The sequence below is a fragment of the Brachyhypopomus gauderio genome, chromosome 2 (genome assembly GCF_052324685.1).
Source record: "Brachyhypopomus gauderio isolate BG-103 chromosome 2, BGAUD_0.2, whole genome shotgun sequence".
Taxonomy (NCBI): Eukaryota; Metazoa; Chordata; class Actinopteri; order Gymnotiformes; family Hypopomidae; genus Brachyhypopomus; species Brachyhypopomus gauderio.
In genome coordinates this window covers 17,787,527-17,814,672 of record NC_135212.1, presented here as the reverse complement: position 1 = coordinate 17,814,672, position 27,146 = coordinate 17,787,527, and the positions used below count along the sequence as shown (strand labels likewise).

Here is a 27,146-nt window from a genome sequence, read left to right as displayed (position 1 = left end):
CATTAGGGTTGGTGCTAATGGAGTCAGAGCCCAGTACATTTGGAATAATTCAGCCTTTTGTTTGAGAAAACCGGTTAGCCCCAACAGGGGAAGGTCTACTCCATTCAGACGGCCATAATGTGGAAATATGAGACCCATTACGTTGATGTAAAATTTGTTCTCTCTGGTTGAGTCCACGGGAGAGAGAGGTTTGGGTCGGCGCTGCAGAGGCTGATCAGCGTGGATACGCACAGCACGGAACGTAATAACCAACTTGGGCAACAGAGGGTGCTGTGGTGTACTGGCAGGAAGGCCAGTCCAGGTCTAGCTAAACTTCCATATGTTTGGTGTGTTGAGTGGATGGGCTACGCCTATTTAGCTGGGTCGTGACTGGCTGTAACTGTTCGTGACTGGTCATTATAGGTCGTGACTGACTGTGACTTGGAAGGGCTGTTGTCTGTGTTGTTCATAATTGTATTTGTAAAAAATATACCCCGTTATAATAAAATGGGAAAAAAATATGTTTTGCACTCAGATGGATGATCTTCCAGTCACATGGCTCATATTTCCATTTTTTTAAGTGTTATTTATTTATTATTTTCATTTAGCATCTTTTCGTACCCTTATACAATCTGTTCTCAGTTCATATGGTTGGTAGGGCCACGTTCAAAAAGACCTACAGAGAATCCAAGATTCTCAAAAAATATGTGTGAAAAACACACAAAAGTATCACAACATACGCTGGGAGGTCAGAGACCTCAGCGATGAGTCACTATCAGGTTAAATGAAAAAAAAAAGCCTTAGGATCATAAAAGGCTAAATTACCATGTATAACATGACACTAAAATAGAAGTGTGAAAATTGGTTTAGAATTAGTCCCAAAGTAACGCCTCACTGCCAGAAAAGGGGAACGATAAAGTTCGTGGTGATGACACGGTTCCCAATAAGTGTTGAATGCAGGTCCTAAAGACATTTAGGTGTTAACAGTTGTTAGCCTGTTAGCACATGTTTCTTGGGAAGCCATTATCAGTCTCTCGTTCACGTCATCCCTTTGTGCAGGAGCTGGTGGCAAGTTGCTTTTAAGTGAGAGAAGATGAGCTCACACCCACCCCATTAACACACGGGAGTGTGAACACAAAACTCTGAGGAACCTATCCACAGACCAGCTGAGCAGAGGGTCACTATCTGGCAGACAATTACTAAACTGGCCATACTTTCTTTGTCTCTTTTCTCTCTATCTCACACACAAACATGTGCACACACACACACACACACACACACACACACACACACACACACACACACACACACACACACACACACACACACACACACACACACACACACACACACACACTCATCCCCACATGGGGACACAGCTGTTCAGTCTGAAATTCTGAAAAACATGAACATTAGTTGTCTGGCCAACAGAGGTTACTCTGCGGTGCACATGTTGTTGGCGGTGTGAGCTGTCCTACTTTAATCAGAGTAACTCTCATGTCAGAGAAACAAGGAAGCCGTCAAAAGCCGCCAGCGGAAAATGTAGCGCCGTCTCGCGCTGCGCACTTGGAGGGCGAGTGTGGCGCTGTTGCTATGCGCTAATGGTCGCCTGCGTTCATCCCGCCAGTGGCTGATCTATGTCTCCCCGCCGTCTCGCCCCTGACAGAGACAGGACCCGGTATCCTGGGACGAAACCTTCATCAATGCATCTCGGGACGTGCTGAACACACGCTACACTCTCCTGCCGTACCTCTACACGCTCATGTACGAGGCACACACAAAGGGGAGCACCGTCATCAGACCCCTGCTGCATGAGTAAGTGAGCTGCTTAAGTCCGCACACACCCTAAACACACCCGGCTCTGTGCCAAATGTGTTACCCTGCGCTCCGGAACTTTCCACACAGGTGCACAGGTGTTCACCACTGCGAGGTACTGGTTTTGGGTGTGTACAATAGAGTGCAATAAAATAAAAAAAAAAGTGCAGAATTGAACACTTTGAAGAAATAAAGACGTGGGTGTGCAGAGCTGTGATTGGTCAGGATGACAGGAAATGCAGGAATCTGGGAAATGTGTGCAGGGAGAGTGAGGTAATACATAATGCCTCAGGACAATGGACAAAAGTGCATTTTAGGATCAAGTACCCCACTAGATTGCATCTAGACATATAACTCTTTCTCTGCATATTTATAGCCCTCCATCTCTCATTCATTTTAGCATTTCTGAATTACAGTCATTTCATCCTTTGGGAAGATCAATTCAGGCGATGATTCGCTGTGGAGTGACTCAGCAGACCGGCTCTCTGAGCCTCAGTTTCACTTTGATTCTTTTGTTTCTCCACTATCGTGAATCGGTCATTGATCAGATTCCTCCATCTCCTGGTCCTCCATCTCCTTCCTGTTCTCCGGCTGGCCGGATGAGATACTCTTTAATTCAACTTTCCATCCTGGTCCACCCACACAAGCACACCCATACATGTGTGCACACCCACACAAGCACACCCATACATGTGTGCACACCCACACAAGCACACCCACACATGTGTGCACACCCACACAAGCACACCCACACGTACACACATACACATCCACACACAGTCTCACACACACACACACGTGTGTGCATTCCCACACAAGCATACCCACACACACACACGGCCACACCCATACACAGTCACACACACACACCTGTGCACACCCACACAAGCACACCCATGCACACACACTTTCACACCCACACACAGTCACACACACACACACACACACACACACAAACTCACACTGCCGTGGTGAGGGGGGCTCATGTTCTACGGCTTATCTCCCTGTACTGTGCTGCAGGTTTGTGGAGGACCAAACGACGTGGGACATTGATAAGCAGTTTCTCTGGGGACCCGCTCTTCTCATCACTCCTGTTCTGGAAGAGGTTAGACATGAACACACACACACAGGCATTTCATTAACATTACACTTTTGAATGAAAAACTGTCATTGCCAAACTATGAATGTTATAAGCAATAATAATAAGTCACTAGTAATATTAATCAGTTATGTAGGACCCTTGGAACATACATGAAACAATGAGTTTCACAGAAAATTCAAAATATTTCAACATGAATTAAATAAAGTTTAGATATTTCTGATATTTGATTTATTTCTCTCTCTCTTTAGGGAAAAACATCAGTTTCTGGCTATCTTCCAAACTCGCGCTGGTATGATTACTACAAGGTACGTTGAACTACATCACACTCTCTGCTGTACTACAGCAGCCCAGATGTGCATTACTGTTCAAAGCCTCATGTCCATCTGAGGAGCTGTGCAGTTCATCACAGGACGATCTTTCCCGTGACAGGGCGAAGCCCTGAAAGTGAGAGGGCGGTTTGTTGACATGGATGCCCCGCTGAACCATATCAACCTGCATGTAAGGGGGGGCTACATCCTCCCATGGCAGAAGCCGGAGTTCAACACACACCTCAGGTAAGGGCCACAGCGGGCTACAGTGAGACCACAGGCGCACTCTTCAGCTAGGTCGTCCGCTGTGGTGAAGAGACCCAGGTTTGTGAAAGGACCTTTTAGCTCTGAGGGGGGTAATTGCGGCAGACGTCGGCGTCGGGGGGGGGGGGGGGGCAGGGGGGGAGGGTAGGAACGGTCTTTCACGTGTTGATGTCTCTTGTTTCTCGCCCACAGTCGGAAGAATCCACTTGGACTGATCGTCGCACTTAGTGACACGGGAAAGGCGCAGGGTACACTGTTCTGGGACGATGGCGAGGGCATCGGTAAGTTCTACAGCAGTTCTACAGTGGGTCTGTGTGTGTGTGTGTGTGTGTGTGTGTGTGTGTGTGTGTGTGTGTGTGTGTGTGTGTGTGTGTGTGTGTGTGTGTGTGTGTGTGTGTTTACTCATGCATATTTGTTGGTTAAGACGTACAGAACGTGCTTTCACAGTCTGTGTCTAACTTCCCTCTTCTCATCTCTCTCTCTCTATCTCTCTCTCTCTCTCTCTCTCTCTCTCTCTCTCTCTCTCTCTCTCTCTCTCTCCAGACACCATCGGGAGCGCATCACTGCTCGTATCATTCACAGCAACCATGGTACACCAGCACACACACTCTGTGGGACACAGTTCCTTTCTCCTGGGTCTCGTCTGCCTTCCAGCAGACGGGAGACAGGGCAGCAGTTCTGCTGCCGCTAAAGCCAGAGTCAGGGCTGAGGCAGACCAGTTGTAGACAAACATCTGTGGCCAGCCTCTGCCCGTGGCCCAGACGGCTCCCAGACGGCTCCCAGACGGCTCCGTGTAGTAGCCAGATGCCTTGAGCCTGCCAGACCCATGGCACAGCCAGAGCCAGAGCAGGCTACATGCAAAAAGATAAACCAAACTGCCAGGGTCCAAACGAACCACACAATCATAGGCTGCTCGCCCTGGCCTGACACAGTCCGCTACTGTCCTTGGGTGTAAAAAAAAACATCTGAACAATAATTCCCGAATAATGCCCGATTTCTTCCATGTAATAGGTTATATACCCTATATGATAACATAAGAAAGTCCAAGAAAAAATGGCATCTCATTGGAGATTTTTGCAAACCATTTTAGGCTATATTTTAAGTGTCTTTGAGTCTATAATTTTTGTAAAAGTTGCCTTTTCTGCCCTTACAACCTGGTCTTACATGAATTGCAAACAAAACATTAGAAAACTGTTCAGAAATAGCTACCCAGAAACACCTGCTGCACTGCATCTAAAATGAACCACACCATCATGATTTACTGATTGCTAACATGTTAATATACTTTTGCTGTGTATTGTGTGTTTTAGAATACCCTGACAAGCTCCGTCCAGCATAATTCCCTGCCTTCAGCTCATAATCTGACACTGGGCGACGTGAGAGTGTGGGGTGCAGAAAGTCTCATCACCAATGTTACCATGCAAACCGCGGAAATTACATTTACTCCAACTTTCAAGCAAAACAGTGTCACGAGGGTGAGACTAAGGCCATCTACACACATGGAATTTCAAGCTCAAAACAAAAGGTTTTACCTCAGAATTTGGTGTGTTTTCATGTTTTTTTGTTTATTTGTTTGGCAGAGTTTTTGGGTGTAGGGACAGAGAACGGAGTGCAATTGAAAGGCAGTACTAGCAAAGGGCAGAGAACTGGATTATCTATAACAAACGGAGAGGGCAATTACATGGCTACGGTCTCCTTGACTGTTTGATTAGCTGCCCTTGAGAAGCTGTCTTTGAACGTACTGGCAGCTCAGGCCCTATTAATACGGAGATGAGCATGAAGTGGAGAGGACTAGATTAATGCCAGCTGGGTGAGAGATGGGAAGGGGGAAGTGGCAGTGCGGGGCAGTGTCGGGATTTGAATAACTGGTGTTCCGGCTCGTGCCGAGTCATTCATCTCTCTTTGCTTTTCCCGGCTGCATGCTAAGCTTGAAAAGGCTAGGCAGCTCCATCTGTCTCTGCTCGCCATCGCCTCACTGCTGTTTTAAAGAGAGCAAAGGTGCCGTCACTCTCCGCCTCTCCCCAGCCCTCAGTCTACATACCCTTCCTGCATTTTAATGGCTCAGCCATAGGAGTTCTACCTAATCGCTGTTTCACCCAAAACTCAGGGACCCAGGGTCAGGGTCTGGAGTCAGGGACCTGGGGTCAGGGGCCTGGGGTCAGGGACCTGGGGTAAGGGGCCTGGGGTCAAGGACCCTGTCGGAATCCCAGTGCTTATTTTGTTATTATTTAATTCCATTTACACAAGATTTAGAGTGACACCATCTTTCTTGTGTTTCAGGAGCTGTTCATCAACATGAGCGACATATTTCATCTAGTACATGAAGGTTTCAACATCACCTGGACCACAGAAGCATGACCTGTTTAGCAGCATACAGACATAAAAAAATTGACACCTGTTGAATCAATGAATAATATGTTAATTTTTTTGAAATTGTATGTATAGATTTAAAAGTTTGTGCCAATGATATTACATTCCAGTACACAATAATGTGGATATTACCTTATTCAACATGTTTGTGGTTTTTTTTATAGATAGATGACAGGCATGTATGAAATAATTTCTAATAAAATAAAGTAATTCAATGCTGAAACACATTACATACACAAGGCCTGATGTTACAATACGAAGCCAACAGTTGCAATTAGCAGAAGACAATGGTTGGCCTTGCTACCAGTCAGCCACAGTTGGAAACGTGCACCTCTAATGCAGGCATCTTGGGAATATGATAATAATAACCCCTAATTATCAACAATCATTTTTTTTTGCCTCTTTGCCACTGCTACCTTCCAGGGTGGCTTTCTGCACAATTAAGTTCAGATATAATGATATGATAATCAATTATTCATTCCACAATAAACATAATGATATCAATTTAGTGATGGGGACTATAAATTGATTTCTGCTCTAATTGGCAATCAGTGTGAGGTGAGGCATGTAGGTGTGTGTGTGTGTGGGGGGGGGTCTGAGCAAGCGCGGAGGATCTGAGGGGGGTGAACCTGCCATAGTCGGTCACTAATGACAATGAGAATAAATTTTTTTTTCTTTACTTTTTCATTTTGCTCCTTTGCTGTAAGAAACAGGGTAAGATGGTGAAGATCCAACTGAGAATATAATTATTTTGGGTTTTAATGCATGAGGAAAGGACATTTGGAGCACCTATTCAATTAGCAGTGAGCAGCATCCGCGCCTCTCTGGCAGACAGAACAGACACTGAAATAGCAGGACGCTGAACCAAACACTCACGCTTACAAAATTTTATTCATTAGCAAAATAAATAAATAAATAATAGTTTAATACAGAATTTGATGTTTCATTAGATTTACAAGTAAATGTATATGCCAGAAATTGCATGCAATTTTAGCACAAATTGTTACGCTTTCCGAACTTTGAAAGCACTTACTGTACTGACATTTGGCTCATTTTGAGCTAGAATAGTAATTTGGTTTTGGATTTAAAATATTGCATAAATGGGCAAAGGGCAACAAAAGTACTGTAATGAAATGATATACCTTTACCTCAGGAGCTTTCCCTCAGGCTGCTGCTGATTTGAAATTGTGATTTTATGCTAATATTTGCTTTTAATCCACAACACTCGGTTTGTTTGCTCCTCATTTCAGTAAGATGAGTGTCAGTCAAAATCCGGAGACCCATTATAACAGTCACTCAATCTGATTCTGAGCGAAATCAAACCAGGCAGGCCTCGTCTTTCTGATTTAACCAAAGACAAAGATCCTTTGTCTTTTTCAAACAAGCATTCATAAATAAATAAATAAATAAATAAAAAGAAAAGAAAGTATGAAAGAGTGAAAGTACATTCGAGTGACTTCAAAGTGCTGATGTATGATTTAGAGTGGTAGTGCTTGCTGGAATACATTATCCAAAACATGGCTCGGGGGATGAAAGACTATAAGAGAGAAGATTACGCAACACTCTGGAGCTCAGAGTCAGTTGTGCCTTTGTCGCTAAGGCGATGTTATGGGTCTGTGAGTCCAGTGACGAATGAAACTTTCCTAGGGGTGACGTCGGGCCATTTCTCTGAACTGCTCCGACAGCGCACAAATTTCAGCTGTCACGGAGGAGGTGAGGATGTTGATGGTGTTGATGATGATGCGTTTCAGTGGACTCAAGGTCGCTTTGCAGGATTAGCATAAAAGAAAGTATATCTGTGTATACATACATTGACGTCCGTGACACCATGCATATTTTTGTAAGGAATGCCACCTGATCTCCACCTAACCAGCCTCACCTGACACTCATCACCACGCCCCCCTGTATCTCTACTTAAACGCCCACATTCCACTTCCTAGTCGCGAAGTATTGCCGACTCATGCCGCATACCAAGCCTTTCTATTACCTGTCTGCTTTCCTGTGTTCCGACCCTCGCTTACGTCCCCGACCTTGTCTCCTGCCTAGTCCCTCTGTACCTCCTGACTTCTGCTCCCCCGGTATGACCCTGGACCGTCCTGACCACGCCAAGACAACGCTGTTGTTACTAGTGCTCGTGATCCACCTGCCTGTGCTTGTACCAACGTTTCATTTCAATAAAAGCGGTGTTCTTCCGCATTTGGATCCCTCTCTGCCTGTTCAATACGTTACAGAAATACTTCGCCAAACCATGGATCCAGCAGAAGATACACTAAGGACACTCACCGAGACGGTCCAACAACTCGTGGGGGTAGTTCGAGATCAAGGACTCCAAGTGGCAGCACTCCAGGAAGCCGTTCGTCTCGTCACAACGACAACCTCCACACCCGTGAGCGTCCCCGTAGCCGTACCCGAACGTTACGACGGGTCTCCCGACCGATGCCGTAACTTCCTCATGCAGTGTTCAATATACTTCACGTACCACCACGCTCGATTCCAAGCAGAGTTGCCAAGAGTCCACTTCATTCTCTCGTTTCTCACTGGTACAGCAGGTGCTTGGGGCACCGCTTTGTGGGACACCAAAGACCCAGCCCTCCAGTCAGAGAACCAGTTCACAGCGCTGCTCCGAGCAGTCTTCGATCACCCTGCTGACGGTCGCGACATCGGAGACCGACTCTACGACATCCAGCAAGGACAACGGAGCACAGCAGATTATGCTAGGGAGTTCCGCACACTGGCAGCAGGGAGCGGTTGGAGCGACTCAGCCTTGAGGACCGTGTTTCGTCGGGGACTGAGGACCGACGTGCAGGTCGAACTCGCCTGTCGAGGAGAAGCATTCTCTTTAGCTGAGTTCGTTCAGGCAGCGATACGAGTAGACAAATTGTTGGGGCCCTACCGCTCCGAAATAGATGACACTCCCATGCCCATGTCCTGTACACCATCTCCCCGCGTATGTGAACAGAACCCCCATGAATCTGATGAGTCCATGCGGCTAGGCAGGTCCCCACTCACTTACCAACCCTTACTGGTTACCCAGAGAAAAAAACCAGGTTAACCTACCAGTACTAGTATCTTGGGGGGGCATAGACACGAATCTGTCGGCTTTAGTGGATTCAGGAGCGGCTGGCGATTTCATAGACCGGGACCTAGCCTATCATCTCCACCTTCCCACCGTACCTATGGATCCCCCCCTGAAAATCAACTCGCTAAACGGACAGCCTTTGGGTGAGGGTGTAATTTCACTTCGTACCTGCCCCGTAGAGCTACGAGTGGGCCTGTTCCACAGCGAGATGCGGGAGTTTTTCTTAATTTCCACGCCCCGGGATCCTCTCATACTAGGCTTTCCCTGGCTATCGGCTCACGACCCGGAAATCTCCTGGAAGAGACGAGAGCTAGTACGGTGGAAAACCCGTTGTCTCGAAGATTGTATACACTTACCACTCCGGTCCTCCTCAGTAGAAAGTCCTGATACACCCCTGTCTGAGGTCATCCCCATACAGTATCGTGGATTCGCTGACGTGTTCGACAAGGACAGTGCCTGTCGTCTGCCTCCCCATCGGCCATGTGATTGCGCAATCGACCTCCTCCCAGGAGCCCCCTTACCTCGTAGGACGAAACCTTACCCTCTCTCACGTCCCGAGGATCAGGCGATGGAGTCCTACGTCACCGAAGCCCTACAGAAGGGATTTATCCGACCATCCACTTCTCCTGTCGCAGCTGGCTTCTTCTTCATCGAAAAGAAAGGAGGGGGATTACGTCCTTGTATTGATTACCGTGCCCTTAACGCAGTCACATCAAAGTACGCTTACCCTCTTCCCTTTATCACCGCCTCACAAGAACGCCTGATGGGAGCGAACCTCTTTACGAAGTTGGATCTACGGAGTGCGTACAACTTGATTCGAATCCGAGAGGGCGATGAGTGGAAAACCGCCTTTATCACCGCCAGGGGGCACTATGAGTACCTCGTAATGCCATATGGACTGACGAATAGTCCCTCCGTGTTCCAGGCATTTATGGATGACATCTTCCGTGATATGATTGATGATTTCGTGTTTGTCTATATTGACGATATCCTAATTTATTCCCCGTCTGTCTCTGAACATGTCCGACACGTCTCAGCGGTGTTGCAACGCCTGCGGGAACACCACCTGTATGTAAAGGCTGAGAAATGTGAGTTTCATCGTTCCACAGTGACTTTCCTCGGATGTACGCTCTCTCCTGGTCAGGTCTCCATGGATACAGATAAAGTCAAGGCAGTCACGGACTGGCCAACCCCCCGTTCTACTAAGGAACTGCTGCGATTCCTGGGTTTCGCCAACTTCTGTCGCCGTTTCATCCGCGGCTTTGGTGAGTTGGCAGCTCCTCTTACCAATCTCCTTAAAGGGGGAAAGTCACGGGAGTTTATCTGGACTGCCGAGGAAGACCGAGCGTTTTCGCTCCTTAAACGGGCTTTCACGTCGGCTCCTGTACTGCATCTCCCTGACCCCCTGCTCCAGTTCATCGTGGAGGTCGACGCCTCGGAGGTGGGAGTGGGCGCTGTTCTCTCGCAGCGTCAGGGAAACCCGCCGAAGTTATATCCCTGTGCCTATTACTCAAAGAAACTGTCAGCCGCCGAGATGAATTACGACGTCGGTGACCGAGAGCTCCTAGCCATCAAACTCGCCCTCGAACAGTGGCGTCATTGGTTGGAGGGAGCGACACACCCCTTCCTAGTCTATACAGACCACAAGAATTTAGAATATCTGAAATCTGCCAAGCGACTGAACCCGCGGCAAGCCAGATGGGCGTTATTCTTCTCTCGGTTTCGCTTCACTGTAACTTACCGACCCGGATCAAAGAACGTCAAAGCGGATGCCCTTTCCCGACTGTATGAAAAGGACACTGTTGTTAAGGAACCCGAGTATATTCTGCAGGATTCCTGTTTCCTTGCTGTCATCAGGTGGGAGATTCAGGAGGAGTTGGATGAAGCCCTGCGTACCGATCCAGGTCCCGTGGAATGCCCCGAGGGTAAACAGTACGTCCCCGTACCCCTTAGAGGGCGTGTCCTCCAACTCGCTCACGACACGGCAGGCACGGGTCACCCAGGTATTACACGTACACGACACCTCATCTCACAACGTTATTGGTGGCCGTCCTGGGAAGATGACATCAGGGATTACGTGTTAGCGTGCTCGGTCTGCGCCCAATCCCGCACTCCCCGTACTCTCCCAGCAGGAAAACTCCTTCCTCTACCTGTTCCTCTCCGGCCCTGGACTCACCTCGCTGTGGATTTTGTCACAGATCTACCCACTTCTGGAGGTAACACAGTTGTTATGGTTATCGTAGACCGATTCTCTAAAATGTGCCGCTTGATTCCTCGCCCCAAACTACCTACAGCTATGGAATCCGCGCTGGATCTGTTTAATTATGTATTTCGCATATACGGCTTACCTGAAGATATCGTCTCAGACCGAGGAGCACAATTCACGTCTCGGGTCTGGAGGCAGTTCTGCAAGCTTCTGGGCATAACTGTTAGTCTGACTTCGGGTTACCACCCCCAATCTAACGGAGAGGTCGAACGATACAACCAAGAATTAGGGAGGTTTCTCCGTCAGTATTGTGCCTCCCAACATGACTGGCACAAATACCTCCCGTGGGCAGAATATGCCCGTAACTCCATCATACACTCCGCAACCAAACTCACACCCTTCCAATGTGTCTATGGTTATCAACCTGCATTCTTCCCGTGGGACAAGACACCCGCTGACGTCCCGGCCCTGGATGAGTGGCTCAAGCGCAGTGCCCGCACCTGGGAGATGGCACATGTCCATTTACGCCGCGCCCTGCACACACGCCGGCTCAACGCGGATCGCCGTCGTCTTCCAGCCCTAATCTATCATCCGGGACAGAGGGTATGGCTATCGACACAAAACCTGCATTTGAAACAGCGTAGTAAAAAGCTTAGCCCACGGTACATTGGGCCATTCAAAATACTCAGCAGAGTCAACGCTGTCTCGTATAAGCTCCTTATGCCTGCTCATTATCGTGTCAATCCTGTCTTCCATGTCTCTCTCCTTAAGCCAGTTCACTACAGTCCGTTCACCACTCCCCCTGTGTCCACTAGCCCTCCGGATCCCCTGGAAATCGACGGTCGACCGGCATACATTGTCCGGGAGCTTCTGGAGTCTCGGCGCCGAAGGAACGGACTCCAGTACCTCGTGGACTGGGAAGGATATGGTCCCGAGGAGCGGGCCTGGATTCCGGCGAGGGATGTCCTCTGCCCTACCATGATCGCGGATTTCCACGCAACACACCCCAACTTTCCCGCTCCCAGACGCCGCGGTAGACCCCCGGCTCGTCGTAGAGCGTCGGGTGCCGCTCCTTTGAGGGGGGGTACTGTAAGGAATGCCACCTGATCTCCACCTAACCAGCCTCACCTGACACTCATCACCACGCCCCCCTGTATCTCTACTTAAACGCCCACATTCCACTTCCTAGTCGCGAAGTATTGCCGACTCATGCCGCATACCAAGCCTTTCTATTACCTGTCTGCTTTCCTGTGTTCCGACCCTCGCTTACGTCCCCGACCTTGTCTCCTGCCTAGTCCCTCTGTACCTCCTGACTTCTGCTCCCCCGGTATGACCCTGGACCGTCCTGACCACGCCAAGACAACGCTGTTGTTACTAGTGCTCGTGATCCACCTGCCTGTGCTTGTACCAACGTTTCATTTCAATAAAAGCGGTGTTCTTCCGCATTTGGATCCCTCTCTGCCTGTTCAATACGTTACAATTTTCATGTTTTCTGATGGTTGAGTGCGTGTGTGTAGGCCTATATGTATCAACATAAAACAAAATCATGGAATCTATTTAGCAATCCCCATGTTCAGTTTATTAAAAAACAAAGAAGAGTCCAGACAAAAATCACATATCAGCACATATCAGCTAGACACATATCAGCAGTCTTTTAGCTCATAACCCCACTGGACTAAACTTCAGTCAGCAGGTCACTTTACATTCTCTTACACAGTCCTCCGTCTTGGCCTACACCACCCTTAAACACCCTGAGCCACGCCCTGGGCTAAACCAACATGTAGGCGTGTCTTACAGATGAGTAGTAACATTCATTATTGTACATCATACACTGCAGTGTTTTAGCCTCAAAAGTAACTTATTCCAATGTCCATTGTTAGCATCTCTTTACCAGTAAGTATACATTAATGTCCTGTTCCTTTTATCCCGAGAGTTCTTCTGCAGCTCCCCCTACCCCTACACGGTCATGGGCCCTTCCGACCTGTATAAGGGCTGGAGGAAAACGGGTGTATAATGGGTGGAGGTAAACCGATTAGTAGGGACAGACGAACTGTAAAGTAGTCAGAGCCTAAGGTAGTCAACACATAAAGTAGTTAAAGCCAATGGGTTGTTCGAGACAATGGCATTTTGCGCTTGATTTCAGTGTATAGATAATAATCTGATGTCTATTAACTGATAACTGGAACAGGTCAAGGGGATTGACCAGTTTTCATCACCAGATTCATCAGTTTTCATGACCCTATTCATCCAAGATTAAATTAATAGGAAACACACAAATGGTGTTGCATCGTTGCTTGTACACACACCCACATAGGACACATTTGTTCCTCGTACTTCCTTAAAATATGTAATCAGTAATATGAGAGAGCTCCTGCTTTTAATGGCCTATCCTGGTACACGTTGACACTGATGTTAGCTATTGTCTAGAGTAGTCATATATAGTCCCTGGTCCATTTAATTACTGGCAAAACTAATGACGTTAACATATAAACCAAAGGACCTCACATAATGTTTCTGTAATAGAGTAATATCCAAAGGTTAAATAAATTTACCCCATATAAAGCAGTAAAAAAAAGTTACACCCAGAAATGTGTTATATAAACACACGCACACACACGCACGCACGCACGCACGCACGCACATACACATACACACACACACACACACACACACACACACACACACACACACACACACACACACACACACACACACACACACACACACACACACACACACAGGGCAATGGCAGGCTTGATTAAATCTGCCCAGTTACATTTATCTGATAAAAGCAAAACCAAACACTCACAGTAGATGTAAAGATCTAATTTGCAGACTCTGGGTGTGAGTATTCATGACTAGAGAAACTGTGTGTGCACTGTTACTTTAAATAATCAAGAGCTTTGGCCTTGGGCTTCTCAGCAGGGTCCAGTAGAGACGTGTGCTGTTGACACTGGTGCATGTGCTCCTGATGGAGCCGGTAACTCCCCACTCCATGTGAGCCTTCCTCCACCCTAAACCTCATCCACCCAATTTTCACATGTGAATTACAGTTGGCCATGGGCAACAGAGAAAGAGAGGAGTAGGGCCTGCTAACTGTGTGTGTGTGTGTGTGTGTGTGTGTGTGTGTTCGCACAAGTCTCTTCATGTGCACACATTTGTGTATATGAGTTTGGGTTTGATTCAGTTTTTCAGGTGTATATGTACATAGGCAGATGTTAATATATACACCTACACAAAAGATTACTCTCGCCACACATTGGTATTATCATACATTTCTTTTGGTACTTCTGTTTGGACAACTGCTCAGACATCAGAGGTTATTTAAAGAGAGGTCAGTTAAAAACAGGTTTATATAAACTGTAATTCATAATTTCAGATTCTAACTGACAAGGGAGGGTTGTCATGCCTAATCAAGTTAAGGCATTTCCCTTATTAGTTAATGCATTTCAATAGTATTAACACTTCCAAAGCCATATATGGTTTTGGAGCTGAGGAGGTAATCAATCAAATCAATCAATCAATCAACTATTAATCAACTAATCAACTTAGTAGCAACAATAACCAGATTACATTACATTACACTAATAAGAATAAAAGAGATGGGATATTAGTCTTATAAGTGAATAACATGGTAAACATGGGAAACATGATCAATAATATATATACATTAATATGGGACACACAGTTCACATAATCATTTAAATAATACAGTATTTAATCTTTATGTTCAAACATCAGTCGTGACAGCACAATGTAGAATTGTCTAGTTAGATTCCAGAAACTGAATATTGCTGGCTCCATGATCAGATAATCCTGTATTCTTCAGCTTTAATTGATCCTTTTCTTTATTAGAATAAGTCCATGTTTGGTGTCTTTGGAATGGTCTTGAAGAGCTGCTTCCTCTAAAAGGGGTTAGAATCCATTACCTATCCCAGAATAGAGAGCTAGAAGAATCATGGTCACTTCTGAATATAGGTCTGTTTGCAAATTCCAAAGGTGATGCTTTCTGGTTAGGAATGCATTAGATAAACAACAAAGACTATAAACAGTTTCCTCTGTCTTGGTGGAAGCCATAATTTCTCAGACCAGGTCCTGGTGAATCTGATAAGAAGGGTTTCCTCAGTCCTGGGGTCGTGAACTTTGGGTCCCCAGCAGAGGGGCTGAAAGAAACTTATTCTTAGCAATTTTCACTTCATGGTGCAGGAACCTTAAAGGACCAGAGATGGTTAATTTCAAACTTTGTGAGGCAACACACTTCCTGTGATTATGACAGTAGGCCCTCAGAGCAAGAAGTTGGAAAATCTTCTGCTTCTTCATGCTACAGATTTGTTCTTCAGGGCTTCCTTGCGTTTTGTCCCTGTAAGGTTCTGGACGTCCTCAAACAGCTGTTGGTATCTGCAGTCTGGACATCTCCGCTTCAGTGAGGAACAAGGCATGGAGTAAGCCATTGCTCTTGCTTTTTCATTTATTAAATAAACCTCACTTACATCAAACAGGTACACCAACCAACTGCGTGCTGCCCTCTGGGGCCTTAAAGACTCCACCCAGAGGTCACCAATTGGCAGGCGCTACAATATATAAAATATTATACTTTGAATATGCACAGGCATGACAGCTAGTTCCTCCCTTCTCGCAATGCCCTTGGATCAATACAAAAACTCTGTAACCTAGTAAGAAAAGTTAATTTAAGTACATGTTGGAATTAGGAGTTGGAAAGTAGCCAAAAACATCGCTACAAAAATGTGCCTGGATTTCCATGAAAACGTCAACCACAAGGGAATCCACAAATTAAGGCTATAAGTATATTAAGTAAAGCCAAACATCTGTTTAGCCGTGAGTTAATTCGAGTTCATTTGAATTCACATAATTTAATTCGCCTGTCGCAAAGTTATTTTGCCTCCTGTTTGTTTGTAGAGTTAGGATTAGTTCTGTCTTCAGAAGAAATTAATACAAATTCTACTGTAGCTCGAAAAGACTTGTGAGCGAGCACACCTATCCACGTCCACGAAGGTCCTGATTACTCAACCAAGTGTACCGCTCAAACATCGTCGTTCAACTTCACAGAACAACTGGGTCACTGTGAGTGCTTGGTATAACTTCGGAAAGTATGCGCGGGTTCATTTTGGACCTCAAAATACCACATATTCCTGCCAGTGGACAGCCATCCGAACCTGGGAGACTCGCCCTGAGTAAAGCCGACATGATTCATCATACCATTTTGACACTATTATTATTTATACTCACTATAGGATTAGCTTCTCCTACCGAAGTAGCGTGATACATACTTTTAAGCCAGTTCTTTGTTTACATTTCAGACCTAGCTTTCATCTAATTTTAGCATAGATGTAAGACACTCCAGTATCTTCAATTTAATAGTTTTATCCATAAGGCATTTTCCTCCATTTTCATTTACTATAATCGTCGTAGCTTTTGGATTGGTTAACATTGGTTTAAATGGTGTGTGGCGTTCACACATCCGTGACATGGCTCAAGCGGTTTAAAAAGCTGCAGGGCCAAGTGTGGATCACCATACTACAGGAATTCCATTTCACCATCCAGTACCGGCCTGGGAGACTCCACGACAATCCCGACGCCCTCTCTCAGCAGCCCTGCAAAGCGGAGGAGTGCAGGTACTGTGTGCGAGAGTAACTCATTACGCCTGAGATATGCAGAAAAGCATGTTTTTGGACAGTGAGAGTGAGAATTTTACATAAACAACATGAAAGTGTAGATCCATCCTACCTTATATCAATCACACAGGCTGCTACAGGTGGTGAAATGGCGTGTGGAATATTTTCTTGTCGCACTTTGGGCCTTTAATACTAGTTGAGCATCCTTTAAACACCACAGCCGAATAGAGTATTGTTGCTGATCATATCAACTATTTAGGACCTTCTGATGGCTATTCACAGCTGGATAATGCACCATGTCCCAAAGCTCAAATCATCTCTTAAACATGACAGTGAGTTTACCGAACTTAAACCACCATCCACTGTCACCGGATCACAATCCAATATAGCATTTTTGGAATTTGCTGGAATAAGAGATTCACATGATGGGTGTGCAGCAACTGCGAGATGTTATCATATCAATGTGGACCAGACCTATCAGCAGGTTGAATCTACACAACCAAGATCCAACAAGATTGAGAGAACTGTGTGTGCATGTGTGGTATATACACACACACACACACACACACACACACACACACAGTATTGCAGCCAATACAGCATCAATTCATCTTGTGAATGACATATACAAGTCCTGCACAGTGGTCAGAGGGATTTTAAGCCATTCTTCTTGCAGGAAAGTGGCCAGGTCACAACGTGATGCTGGTGGAGGAAAACATTTCCTGACTCGCTCCTCCAAAACACCCCAAAGTGGCTCAATAATATTTAGATCTGGTGACTGTGCAGGCCATGGGAGATGTTCAACTTCACTTTCATGTTCCTCAAACCAATCTTTCACCAGTCTTGTGTGTATTGGTACATCATCATGATGGCACCACCTTCAGGATACAATGTTTGAACCACTGGATGCACATGGTCCTCCAGAATGGTTCGGTAGTCCTTGGCAGTGACGCGCCCATCTAGCACAAGTATTGGGCCAAGGGAATGCCATGATATGGCAGCCCAAACCATCACTGATCCACCCTCATGCTTCACTCTGGGCAACAGTCTGGGTGGTACGCTTCTTTGGGGCTTCTGCACACCGTAACTCTCCCAGATGTGGGGAAAACAGTAAAGGTGGACTCATCAGAGAACAATACGTTTCACATTGTTCACAGCCCAAGATTTGAGCTCCTTGCACCATTGAAACAGACGTTTGGCATTGGCACGAGTGACCAAAGGTTTGGCTATAGCAGCCTGGCCATGTATATTGACAGTTTGTATGTCTCTCTCTACCATACAAAGACAAGCTTTTCTGAATATCTCAGGAGTAATGAGGTACAACTGACTTTCTATCAGCTCGAACTACTGTTTATTCTTCTTTGACCTCTCACATCAGCAACGCATTTTTGCCCAACTCTCTTGGATCCCTCTCTGTAAACCCTTAAAATGCTTATGTGTGAAAGTCCCAGTAGATCAGCAGTTTCTGAAATACTCAGACCGACATTATACACACACACACCACACACACTCACTCACAGGCCACTTTATTAGGTACACCTTGCTAGTACCGGGTTGGTCCCCCTTTTGCCTGCAGAACTGCCTCAATCCTTCGTGGCCAAGATTCAATAAGGTACTGGAAACCATATTGGCCCATATTCTGGTCCATATTGACATGATGGCATCACACAGTTGCAGCAGATTTGTCGGCTGCACATACATGATGTGAATCTCCCGTTCCACCACATCCCAAAGGTGCTCTATTGGATTGAGATCTGGTGACAGTGGAGGCCATTCGAGTACAGTGAACAGTGTTCAAGAAACCAGTCTGAGATGATTTGCGCTTTATGACATGGTACGTTATTCTGTTGGAAGTAGCCATCAGAAGGTGGGTACACTGTGGTTATAAAGGGATGGCCATGGTCAGCAACAATACTCAGGTTGGCTGTGGCATTGACATTATGCTCAATTGGTACTAATGGGCCCAAAGTGTGCCAGGAAAGTATTGAATATGCACAGGCACACCATTGCACCACCACCTTCCTGAACTTTGATACAAGGCATGATGGATCCATGATTTCATGTTGTTGATGCCAAATTCTGACCCTACCATCCGAATGTCGCAGCAGAAATTGAGACTTATTTTGGTGAGCCTGTGCGGATTGTAGCATCAGTTTCCTGTTCTTAGCTGACAGGAGTGGCACCCGGTGTTGTCTTGTAGCAGATCCACCAAGGTTCGACGTGTTGTGTGTTCAGGGATGCTCTTCTGCATGCCTTGGTTGAAGCGGTTATTTGACTTACTGATGCTGTTCTATCAGCTTGAACCAGTCTGGCCATTCTCCTCTGACCTCTGGCATCAACAAGGTACTTCTTTACTTCTGTCGTGGTTAGCTGGTTTTGCAAGCTGCCTTCTTACTTTGAAACAGCTTTTCATTGCTGTGCTGTGTGTTTTTGTACGGCCATTCATCCTCATTATGCTTCCACTGGGCCTGGTCTCACCCGGCTGGGTTCACTTTGGCTTCCAGGGGCCTCCTCATCACTCCTCTGGCCCTTGGCAAGCGATCAGCAATCTCCTGGCCAGTGAGACTTCATAGCGTTGCTGCCAGAAACAGCAGCCTGCCTAGCCAATGTGTTGTGGCCTCTCCTGGAGACTGCCATGCTGCCATTACCTTCACATGTACTTTTTCTCACGCAGCGTCTCCAAAGGCAGCGGCTACAGCCCGCTGTCCCTACGGCCATCAGTTCCACTCCCGATTCTACTAATGAGCTTACCCTCTTAACAAAGAAAGGAGGCTAATTAGCGAAATCAGGTGAGATTTGGAACAAATGCGCAACGACAGAGCAATGGACCAGGGCTGCGAGACTACAGATCCCACAATGCAACACTCCCCCGGTGCTGCAACAGCAAGAGGCAGGCAGTTTGACTACAATTGGCTCACTCTTTCTTTTATGAACCTGGCCACTCAACCCGGAGGCTGAATGGAGGTTCCAGCTGGCAGTTAAAACAGCTGAGGGAGCCAAGAGGCCCATCTCATTAATGAGTGTGTGTGAGCACTCAACAGCAATTGATATAATAGCACTCCAGGCAGCGTCACACGAAAGGTGTCACAAAATCAATGGCTTTCATGGCCATATTTTGGTGCACACGTGGGAAATGGAATTATGTTCTAATTAATCATCTCACATATCCGTCACTAGCACAAAGCCATAAGGTGTGCCCCGGGTCACACAGCAATCATCATCATAATCACGATGTGAGTCAACGGAATAGGAGTGTTGTTAAAGGAGGTGATCCCCCCCCCCAGAAACATATGTGATATATGTATATATCAGCAGTGACATTTGCAGACAAAGTAGTGTAAGTAGTGGCTGCATAGAGAATTACTTGACAAATATGCACATGCACATATAAATAAACACACACACAAACGCACACATGCCTATATATCTGAGTGTACGTGTATATACACCTACGTGTATATACACCTACGTGTACACCTGTCCTGACACATCACATTGAGACAGAAGAGAGGAGTGCTTCGAGGGGGAGCGATGCGTTAAATGAGTTAAACATCCGCGACAATGTGGATGTGCGATTGGTTTCTTCTTGGGTCAAATGAGTGCTCACTTCACTCCAGTCAGACGGAGTGAGAGGAGATGACCCGCACTCAACAGACACCCACATCTAATTAATCACCATCTCTCCCTATCAGATCAGCTCTGCCGCATCTCTTTATACACAATCTGCTCCGCCTAAGAGGACACAAAGAGAAAAAAACCCAAAAAGCTATCAGCTAAATTAGCTGTTTTGCTTTTCGTATGAAAGCTGTTGCATTTGAGAGTGTGTGTGAACGCTGCACACGAGTGTGCTGACGTATGTGTGTTTGCCTCGCGCCCCAAAGCTAGCGAGCAGTGCACTAAGTGAGGTCAGCCATGCTCCCAGGCCTCTGGGCTCTCAGCTCTCTTTAGTCACAGGTGTAATTAAGTAGGGGAGGTTCGCACGCATATTGATTAGTCTTTCAGCACCAACACGTATTGCAGTGTTGTATCAGTAAGGACACTGTGCTCACTGGCAGAGCTGGTGTTTATTGGGGCAGTTAAAGGCATTTAGAAGTCACTGATGGTTTCATGGGAGGTGCAAGTGTTTGTGTATGTGTGTGTGTGTGTGTGTGTGTGTGTGTGTGTTGGGGCAGTGAGGAGGTAGTGTAATCAGCTGTCATTGGCTTAACTCATGTTTAAGATGTTTAGAGAAAGCTACAGGTTTTAGAGAAAGTGTGTGTGTTTGTGTGTGTGTGGAGGGAAGAAAGGTTCAAACCATCATTGGAAAGTCTTTAACTTCAGCAAGGATCCTCAAAGGCCTGTACTGCTGCACTGACTTGGAGCTATTTGCATTAGTGTAAGTGCCATTTTGCTGTAATGGACTGACAGGGAATGTGGGGAACCTCGTAAAACTCAAATCTAGCCTTCTGGAGAGAGGCTGTCCTCTATCTGATGTGCACACTCTCAGATGCACAGGCAGACACAAGCTGACTCACATGCACACGCACACATTGCCTCTACTCCATGTTGGTTGACTACAGTAATTATAATGTTCATTGAGTTATTTTTTGTTTGGAGGAGCAGTGGATTTTCATTATGTTTAAATATGTTTTTTTTTCTTGCTTTTTTATTACATGCTCGATGCATCTATTTCTTTATGCCATGATTGCATGCATGAAACATTTACATGTGTCATGTTTTATTTCAGCAAGCAGCCTGAGCATTGGATGTAATATGCATTTCCCTGCCTATAAAGACATAAATCTTGAATACTGGGTGGTTTGTGTATGTGTGTGTGTGTGTGTGTGTGTGTGTGTGTGTGTGTGTGTGTGTGTGTGTGTGTGTAACAGGAAAAGTAAAGAATTATATATAAAAAGAGGAGGGGGACTATACATAACTGTGACAAGAACATAAAGAACAGAAAATGAACATAAAGAACATGAACATAAAGAATATACATAAGAACATGAAGAACATATTTAAGAACATAAAGAATATACATAAGAACATAAAGAACATATTTAAGAACATGAAGAACATATTTAAGAACATGAAGAACATATTTAAGAACATAAAGAATATACATAAGAACATAAAGAACATATGTAAGAACATGAAGAACATATTTAAGAACATAAAGAATATACATAAGAACATAAAGAACATATTTAAGAACATGAAGAACATATTTAAGAACATAAAGAATATACATAAGAACATAAAGAACATATTTAAGAACATGAAGAACATATTTAAGAACATAAAGAATATACATAAGAACATAAAGAACATATTTAAGAACATGAAGAACATATTTAAGAACATAAAGAATATACATAAGAACATGAAGAACATATTTAAGAACATAAAGAATATACATAAGAACATGAAGAACATATTTAAGAACATAAAGAATATACATAAGAACATGAAGAACATATTTAAGAACATGAAGAACAAACATAAGAACATAAAGAACAAACATAAGAACATGAAGAACATACATAAGAACATAAAGAACAAACATAAGAACATAAAGAACAAACATAAGAACATAAAGAACATACATAAGAACATAAAGAACATATATAAGAACATGAAGAACATATTTCCTGTTTAGATCCGCTTTTAGTTAAGAAACTCTATCTTAATAGTTTTATCTTATTTACTTTACTTTTTATTATCTTACTTCACTTTTTACTTTTTATGTTATTTTAATATTTTTATCTTTAATTTCTTTTAACATTTTCTTTTTGTCTTTGTCTTATCTTCTTTTAATGTTTCTTTTATTTATACTGTAAAGCACTTTGAGTTACATGTATGTATGAAAGGTGCTATACAAATAAAGATTATTAAATAAAGATTATTATATATAAGAACATGAAGAACATACATAAGAACATAAAGAACATACATAAGAACATGAAGAACAAACATACGAACATGAAGAACAAACATACGAACATGAAGAACAAACATAAGAACATGAAGAATATACATAAGAACATGAAGAACAAACATAAGAAAATGAAGAACAAACATAAGAACATAAAGAACAAACATAAGAACATGAAGAACAAACGTGAGAACATAAAGAATATACATAAGAACATGAAGAACATATTTAAGAACATAAAGAATATACATAAGAACATGAAGAACATATTTAAGAACATGAAGAACATATTTAAGAACATAAAGAATATACATAAGAACATGAAGAACATATTTAAGAACATGAAGAACAAACATAAGAACATAAAGAACAAACATAAGAACATAAAGAACAAACAAGAACATGAAGAACAAATGTAAGAACATAAAGAACATACATAAGAACATGAAGAACATACATGAAGAACATGAAGAACAAACGTAAGAACATGAAGAACATACATGAAGAACATGAAGAACATACATGAAGAACATGAACATAAAGAACAAAGAAAAGGAACAAAAAGAACATGAAGAATGAAGAACATGAACATACATAAATAAAAAGCATGTACCTATATACATATTACTGTATACATATTGTCACGGTACAGCCCCTGACCCCTCCCCTTTGGGCGTATATTTATGTCGTCTACGTCTAGTCGTCTGCGTCTGTGGATCTTTGTGGGTGCGGTTGCGTCTGAATGTGTTCATCGGTCTCACCTGTGGCTCGTCTCGTGATCACTCGGGGCTTATGTGGTTTTGTCTATTTAATGTGCGTTTGCGCAGTGTCCCGTGCTCGTCTTTGTCAAGAGTCATATACGTAAATGTGTGAGTGTTTTACATGCGCTTTCTGCGCTATTTGTTCACATAATAAAGTGACGTTAGTGTGTGCAAGATCGGACTCGTGCCTCGTCCTTCTCTCAGCGCCCAGCGTCACAGATATACCTGTTTACATATACATATACCTGTTTACATATACATATATACATAAAGCACATAAAGAAAATGAACATATAGAACATGATCATACACAAAGAACAAGTACATAACAAAGAACATACCTAAAGAACATAAATAACACACAAAGAGCAAAGAAAATTAACATGAAGACCATACATGAAGAACATACATAAAGAACATAAATAAAGAACTTACATGAAGAACATACATGAAGAACATACATAAAGAACTTACATGAAGAACATACATGAAGAACATACATGAAGAACATACATAAAGAACTTACATGAAGAACATACATGAAGAACATACATAAAGAACATACATAAAGAACTTACATGAAGAACATACATGAAGAACATACATAAAGAACTTACATGAAGAACATACATGAAGAACATACATGAAGAACATACATAAAGAACTTACATGAAGAACATACATGAAGAACATACATAAAGAACTTACATGAAGAACATACATGAAGAACATACATAAAGAACATACATAAAGAACTTACATGAAGAACATACATGAAGAACATACATAAAGAACTTACATGAATAACATACATAAAGAACATACATGAAGAACATACATGAAGAAAAGAATTTACAAGAAGAAAATTTACATAAAGAACACGAACATACATAAAGTGCATAAGGAACATAAATAACCTAAAAAACAAAGAACACAAGAACAAATAGAATGAACATAAAAATCATACATAAAGGGCCTAAAGAACATGATCATAAACAACATACATTAAGATCATAAACAACATACATAAAGAACATAAAGTACCTGTGACAGAGAAGGATTTAGTGAATAGGATTTAATGGCTATTAGTTCCCACAGCAAATACTGGCCACCTGATTCCTTATTGCAAGTGAGTTATGTCTTTCATAAGACGTGTTCGTGTGTGTGTGTGTGTGTGGGTGTGTGTGTGTGTGTGTGTGTGTATGTGTGTGTGTAAAAGGACATACAAGACACAGGCAGGGATGGGGATAATGTCATACTGGCCCCAGCTGTTTCTCTCTTCAGCAGCTCAGAGGGAGATGCTGATTGAGGTCATCCAATCTGACAGACTGGACACACTCTAATCACCACCGTTCTCATCATCACGGAAACACAAACTCCTTGACACCATGGAGACTCACACATGTTCCAAAATTCATTTGAGAAAAAAAAATGATAAAGAAAGAAGAATCCATATATTTCAGTTTTTTATTTTATTTATTTATTTATTTATTTTTCTGAGGTAGGATTTTTTTTTTGTTCATGGGGAATGGTCAAATGTTATGGAGAATGTGTTTGTTAAAGTATTGTTGTTAAACAACAGACTTAACTGTACAAATATAATTACCTTCATGACATGTCACTCTCACTATTAACTAAATGTTGCTGTAAAATTTACCACTCCTTGTTTCTCATATCTAAACCATGACACTATTACACCACGCAACGATATTCATTACATCAACTGTATGCTGACGGAGCACGTGCCCACATCCCCACGTACCCTTCTTTTCTTCCTGTTAATCTTAATGTGAATTGATGCAAGCGAATGTTAGCCGTGTGCTAACGTTCATCTCTACGCTGCCTGTCACGCTCGCACGCCAGTTTCGTGTTGCTACTCGTGCTTTGTGTTGCTCAGTTTCATGTCACGTGTGCACTCCTCAGTCATTCTCTGCACGGACATCCATATGGAATTGTTTACGCTTCACAAAATTTGTAATATCCTCTTGTCTGTTTTAAAGTGCACTCGGTTATTATGGAATCCTCTCATGAGTGTGACAGAACAAGTTCTGTAGTACTCGGGCAGCAGTGCGAGTCAAGATCCAGGGTCAATTCACCTGTACGCATATGAGTTCAACAGTGAAGCTTATTGAACTTTGTTCCCTTAAAAACCTTATAGTGGTAACCGAAGACTGAGCAGAACAATGTGGAAAGAAATCAATCAGGAAACAAAAGAAGCCTATTATGCTTGTGGAAGATTAAGCTATTTCTAAATGCTCCATTCCTGGCTGGGAAATTAGAGAAGGACTCGTATAATATAACAGCAATAATGGCAAATAACTCCAGCTCTAAATCCAAGCCATAAATTATATCCTTAAATAATTTTTTGTTCAGTTTTTACACTAAGTAGATGATTTTGCCCATAAATGTGCACGCCTGTGTGTCCACCAGCACACTTGGAACAGCTTGTTAAAGCCAGTAGTCGTCTTGTTATGACGAAACAAAATGTTGTCCCTGGCATTGGGTTTTCACGGCTTTTGAGGGCTTGAAGGCACAGAGCCATCCTGTAACTTGTAGAAAGCACTTGAAAAGCTAAGATCCACCAGTCAGCGACAAAGAATGGTGCTCAAAAGCTCTTTTGACAGTTTTTGAATTGTCTCTAAAAGGAGGGACTGCCTCCTCTCTCATTTTGGCTGTTAATGGAGGGCAATATCTATGATAATAGCTTTTTAGAGAAAAAGAAAGATCCGAATGTATCAAGATAAATGTGACTGCAGGACTGAGTTTAAGAAAATTAAAACGGGTGTATTTACATGTATTCGTTTCTACATAAGCTCACCCTGTCTGAGTCATCTCGGTCTTACGCAGCAGCATGGCTGCTCTTAAATTGACTGTTTACTCCACCACTATCCTCCCTGCAATGGATTCCAGTAGCTGCTCACATTTCAAACCTTGATGCTCACCTACAAAGCCAAGAATGGACCAGCCTCTTCCTATATGGTGACACGTAGGGAGCTCAATCCGTATCTCAAGCACTTGGAACCTCAAGTATGGCTTGGCTTGAAACACCATCCTTGAAGTCTCATGGATGACGAGCATCAAGGCTCTTCTCTGTCCTGGCTCCCAGATGGTGGTATGAGCTTCCACTGCCTGTCTGAACAGCCCCGTAAAGTCTTCAAATGGAGACTGAAGACCCGTCTATTTGAGAAGTGCTCTAAATGACCACTAATCGTGCACTTATAGAAAACAATCAATGGAAATATTGATTAAATTAACTTATTGTAATTCTTTCATCTATGATCAGTGATTCCTGTTTTTTTGCTGCATTTTAATCGAGTGTTGGACTCTGTGTATGTATTCTATGAGAAGATTACAAAGCACTCTTGAAAGTCATTCTGGAAAAGAGTGCCTGCTAAATGCTAAAGTGGAAATGGGAATTGTTTATGGTAGGGTGCATGTGTTTTGGTAGTCATCATTCATGCAGTGTATTAAGCAAAGGTCCCTCTCTTTCACTACCTTGTGTATGTATTGTATTTTGAATGATCATTCTGATTGACAGCCTACTAGCAAACTGTAGATAAAAAGAACAAAAAAGAAAGAAAAGAAGAGAGAAAGAAAGAAAGAATAAAACAAGAAGCACTGACAATTAGCTCTCAGGAGATTCTCACCCTGCTGCTGAGTCTGAAGTAAAAGTTGATAAGAGGTTCATATGCACCTTTCTCTCCCTCCCTCCTTC

The 27,146-nt window shown here is 43.7% G+C and overlaps 1 protein-coding gene across 2 annotated transcripts in view; it reads left to right on the top strand.

Moving 5' to 3' along the window:
• The window catches only part of si (sucrase-isomaltase), a 43,696-nt gene extending 37,350 nt beyond the window's left edge, over positions 1-6,346 (top strand). For both annotated transcript variants that reach the window (XM_076989236.1, XM_076989244.1), the window contains 8 exons: positions 1,646-1,794; positions 2,815-2,899; positions 3,145-3,201; positions 3,326-3,450; positions 3,661-3,749; positions 4,012-4,058; positions 4,779-4,943; positions 5,749-6,346. In XM_076989236.1, coding sequence (XP_076845351.1) covers positions 1,646-1,794; positions 2,815-2,899; positions 3,145-3,201; positions 3,326-3,450; positions 3,661-3,749; positions 4,012-4,058; positions 4,779-4,943; positions 5,749-5,826 — 795 coding nt within the window. In that variant the 3' untranslated portion in view covers positions 5,827-6,346. The remainder of the gene's footprint in view (positions 1-1,645; positions 1,795-2,814; positions 2,900-3,144; positions 3,202-3,325; positions 3,451-3,660; positions 3,750-4,011; positions 4,059-4,778; positions 4,944-5,748) is intronic.
• The last annotated feature ends 20,800 nt before the right edge of the window (positions 6,347-27,146 follow it).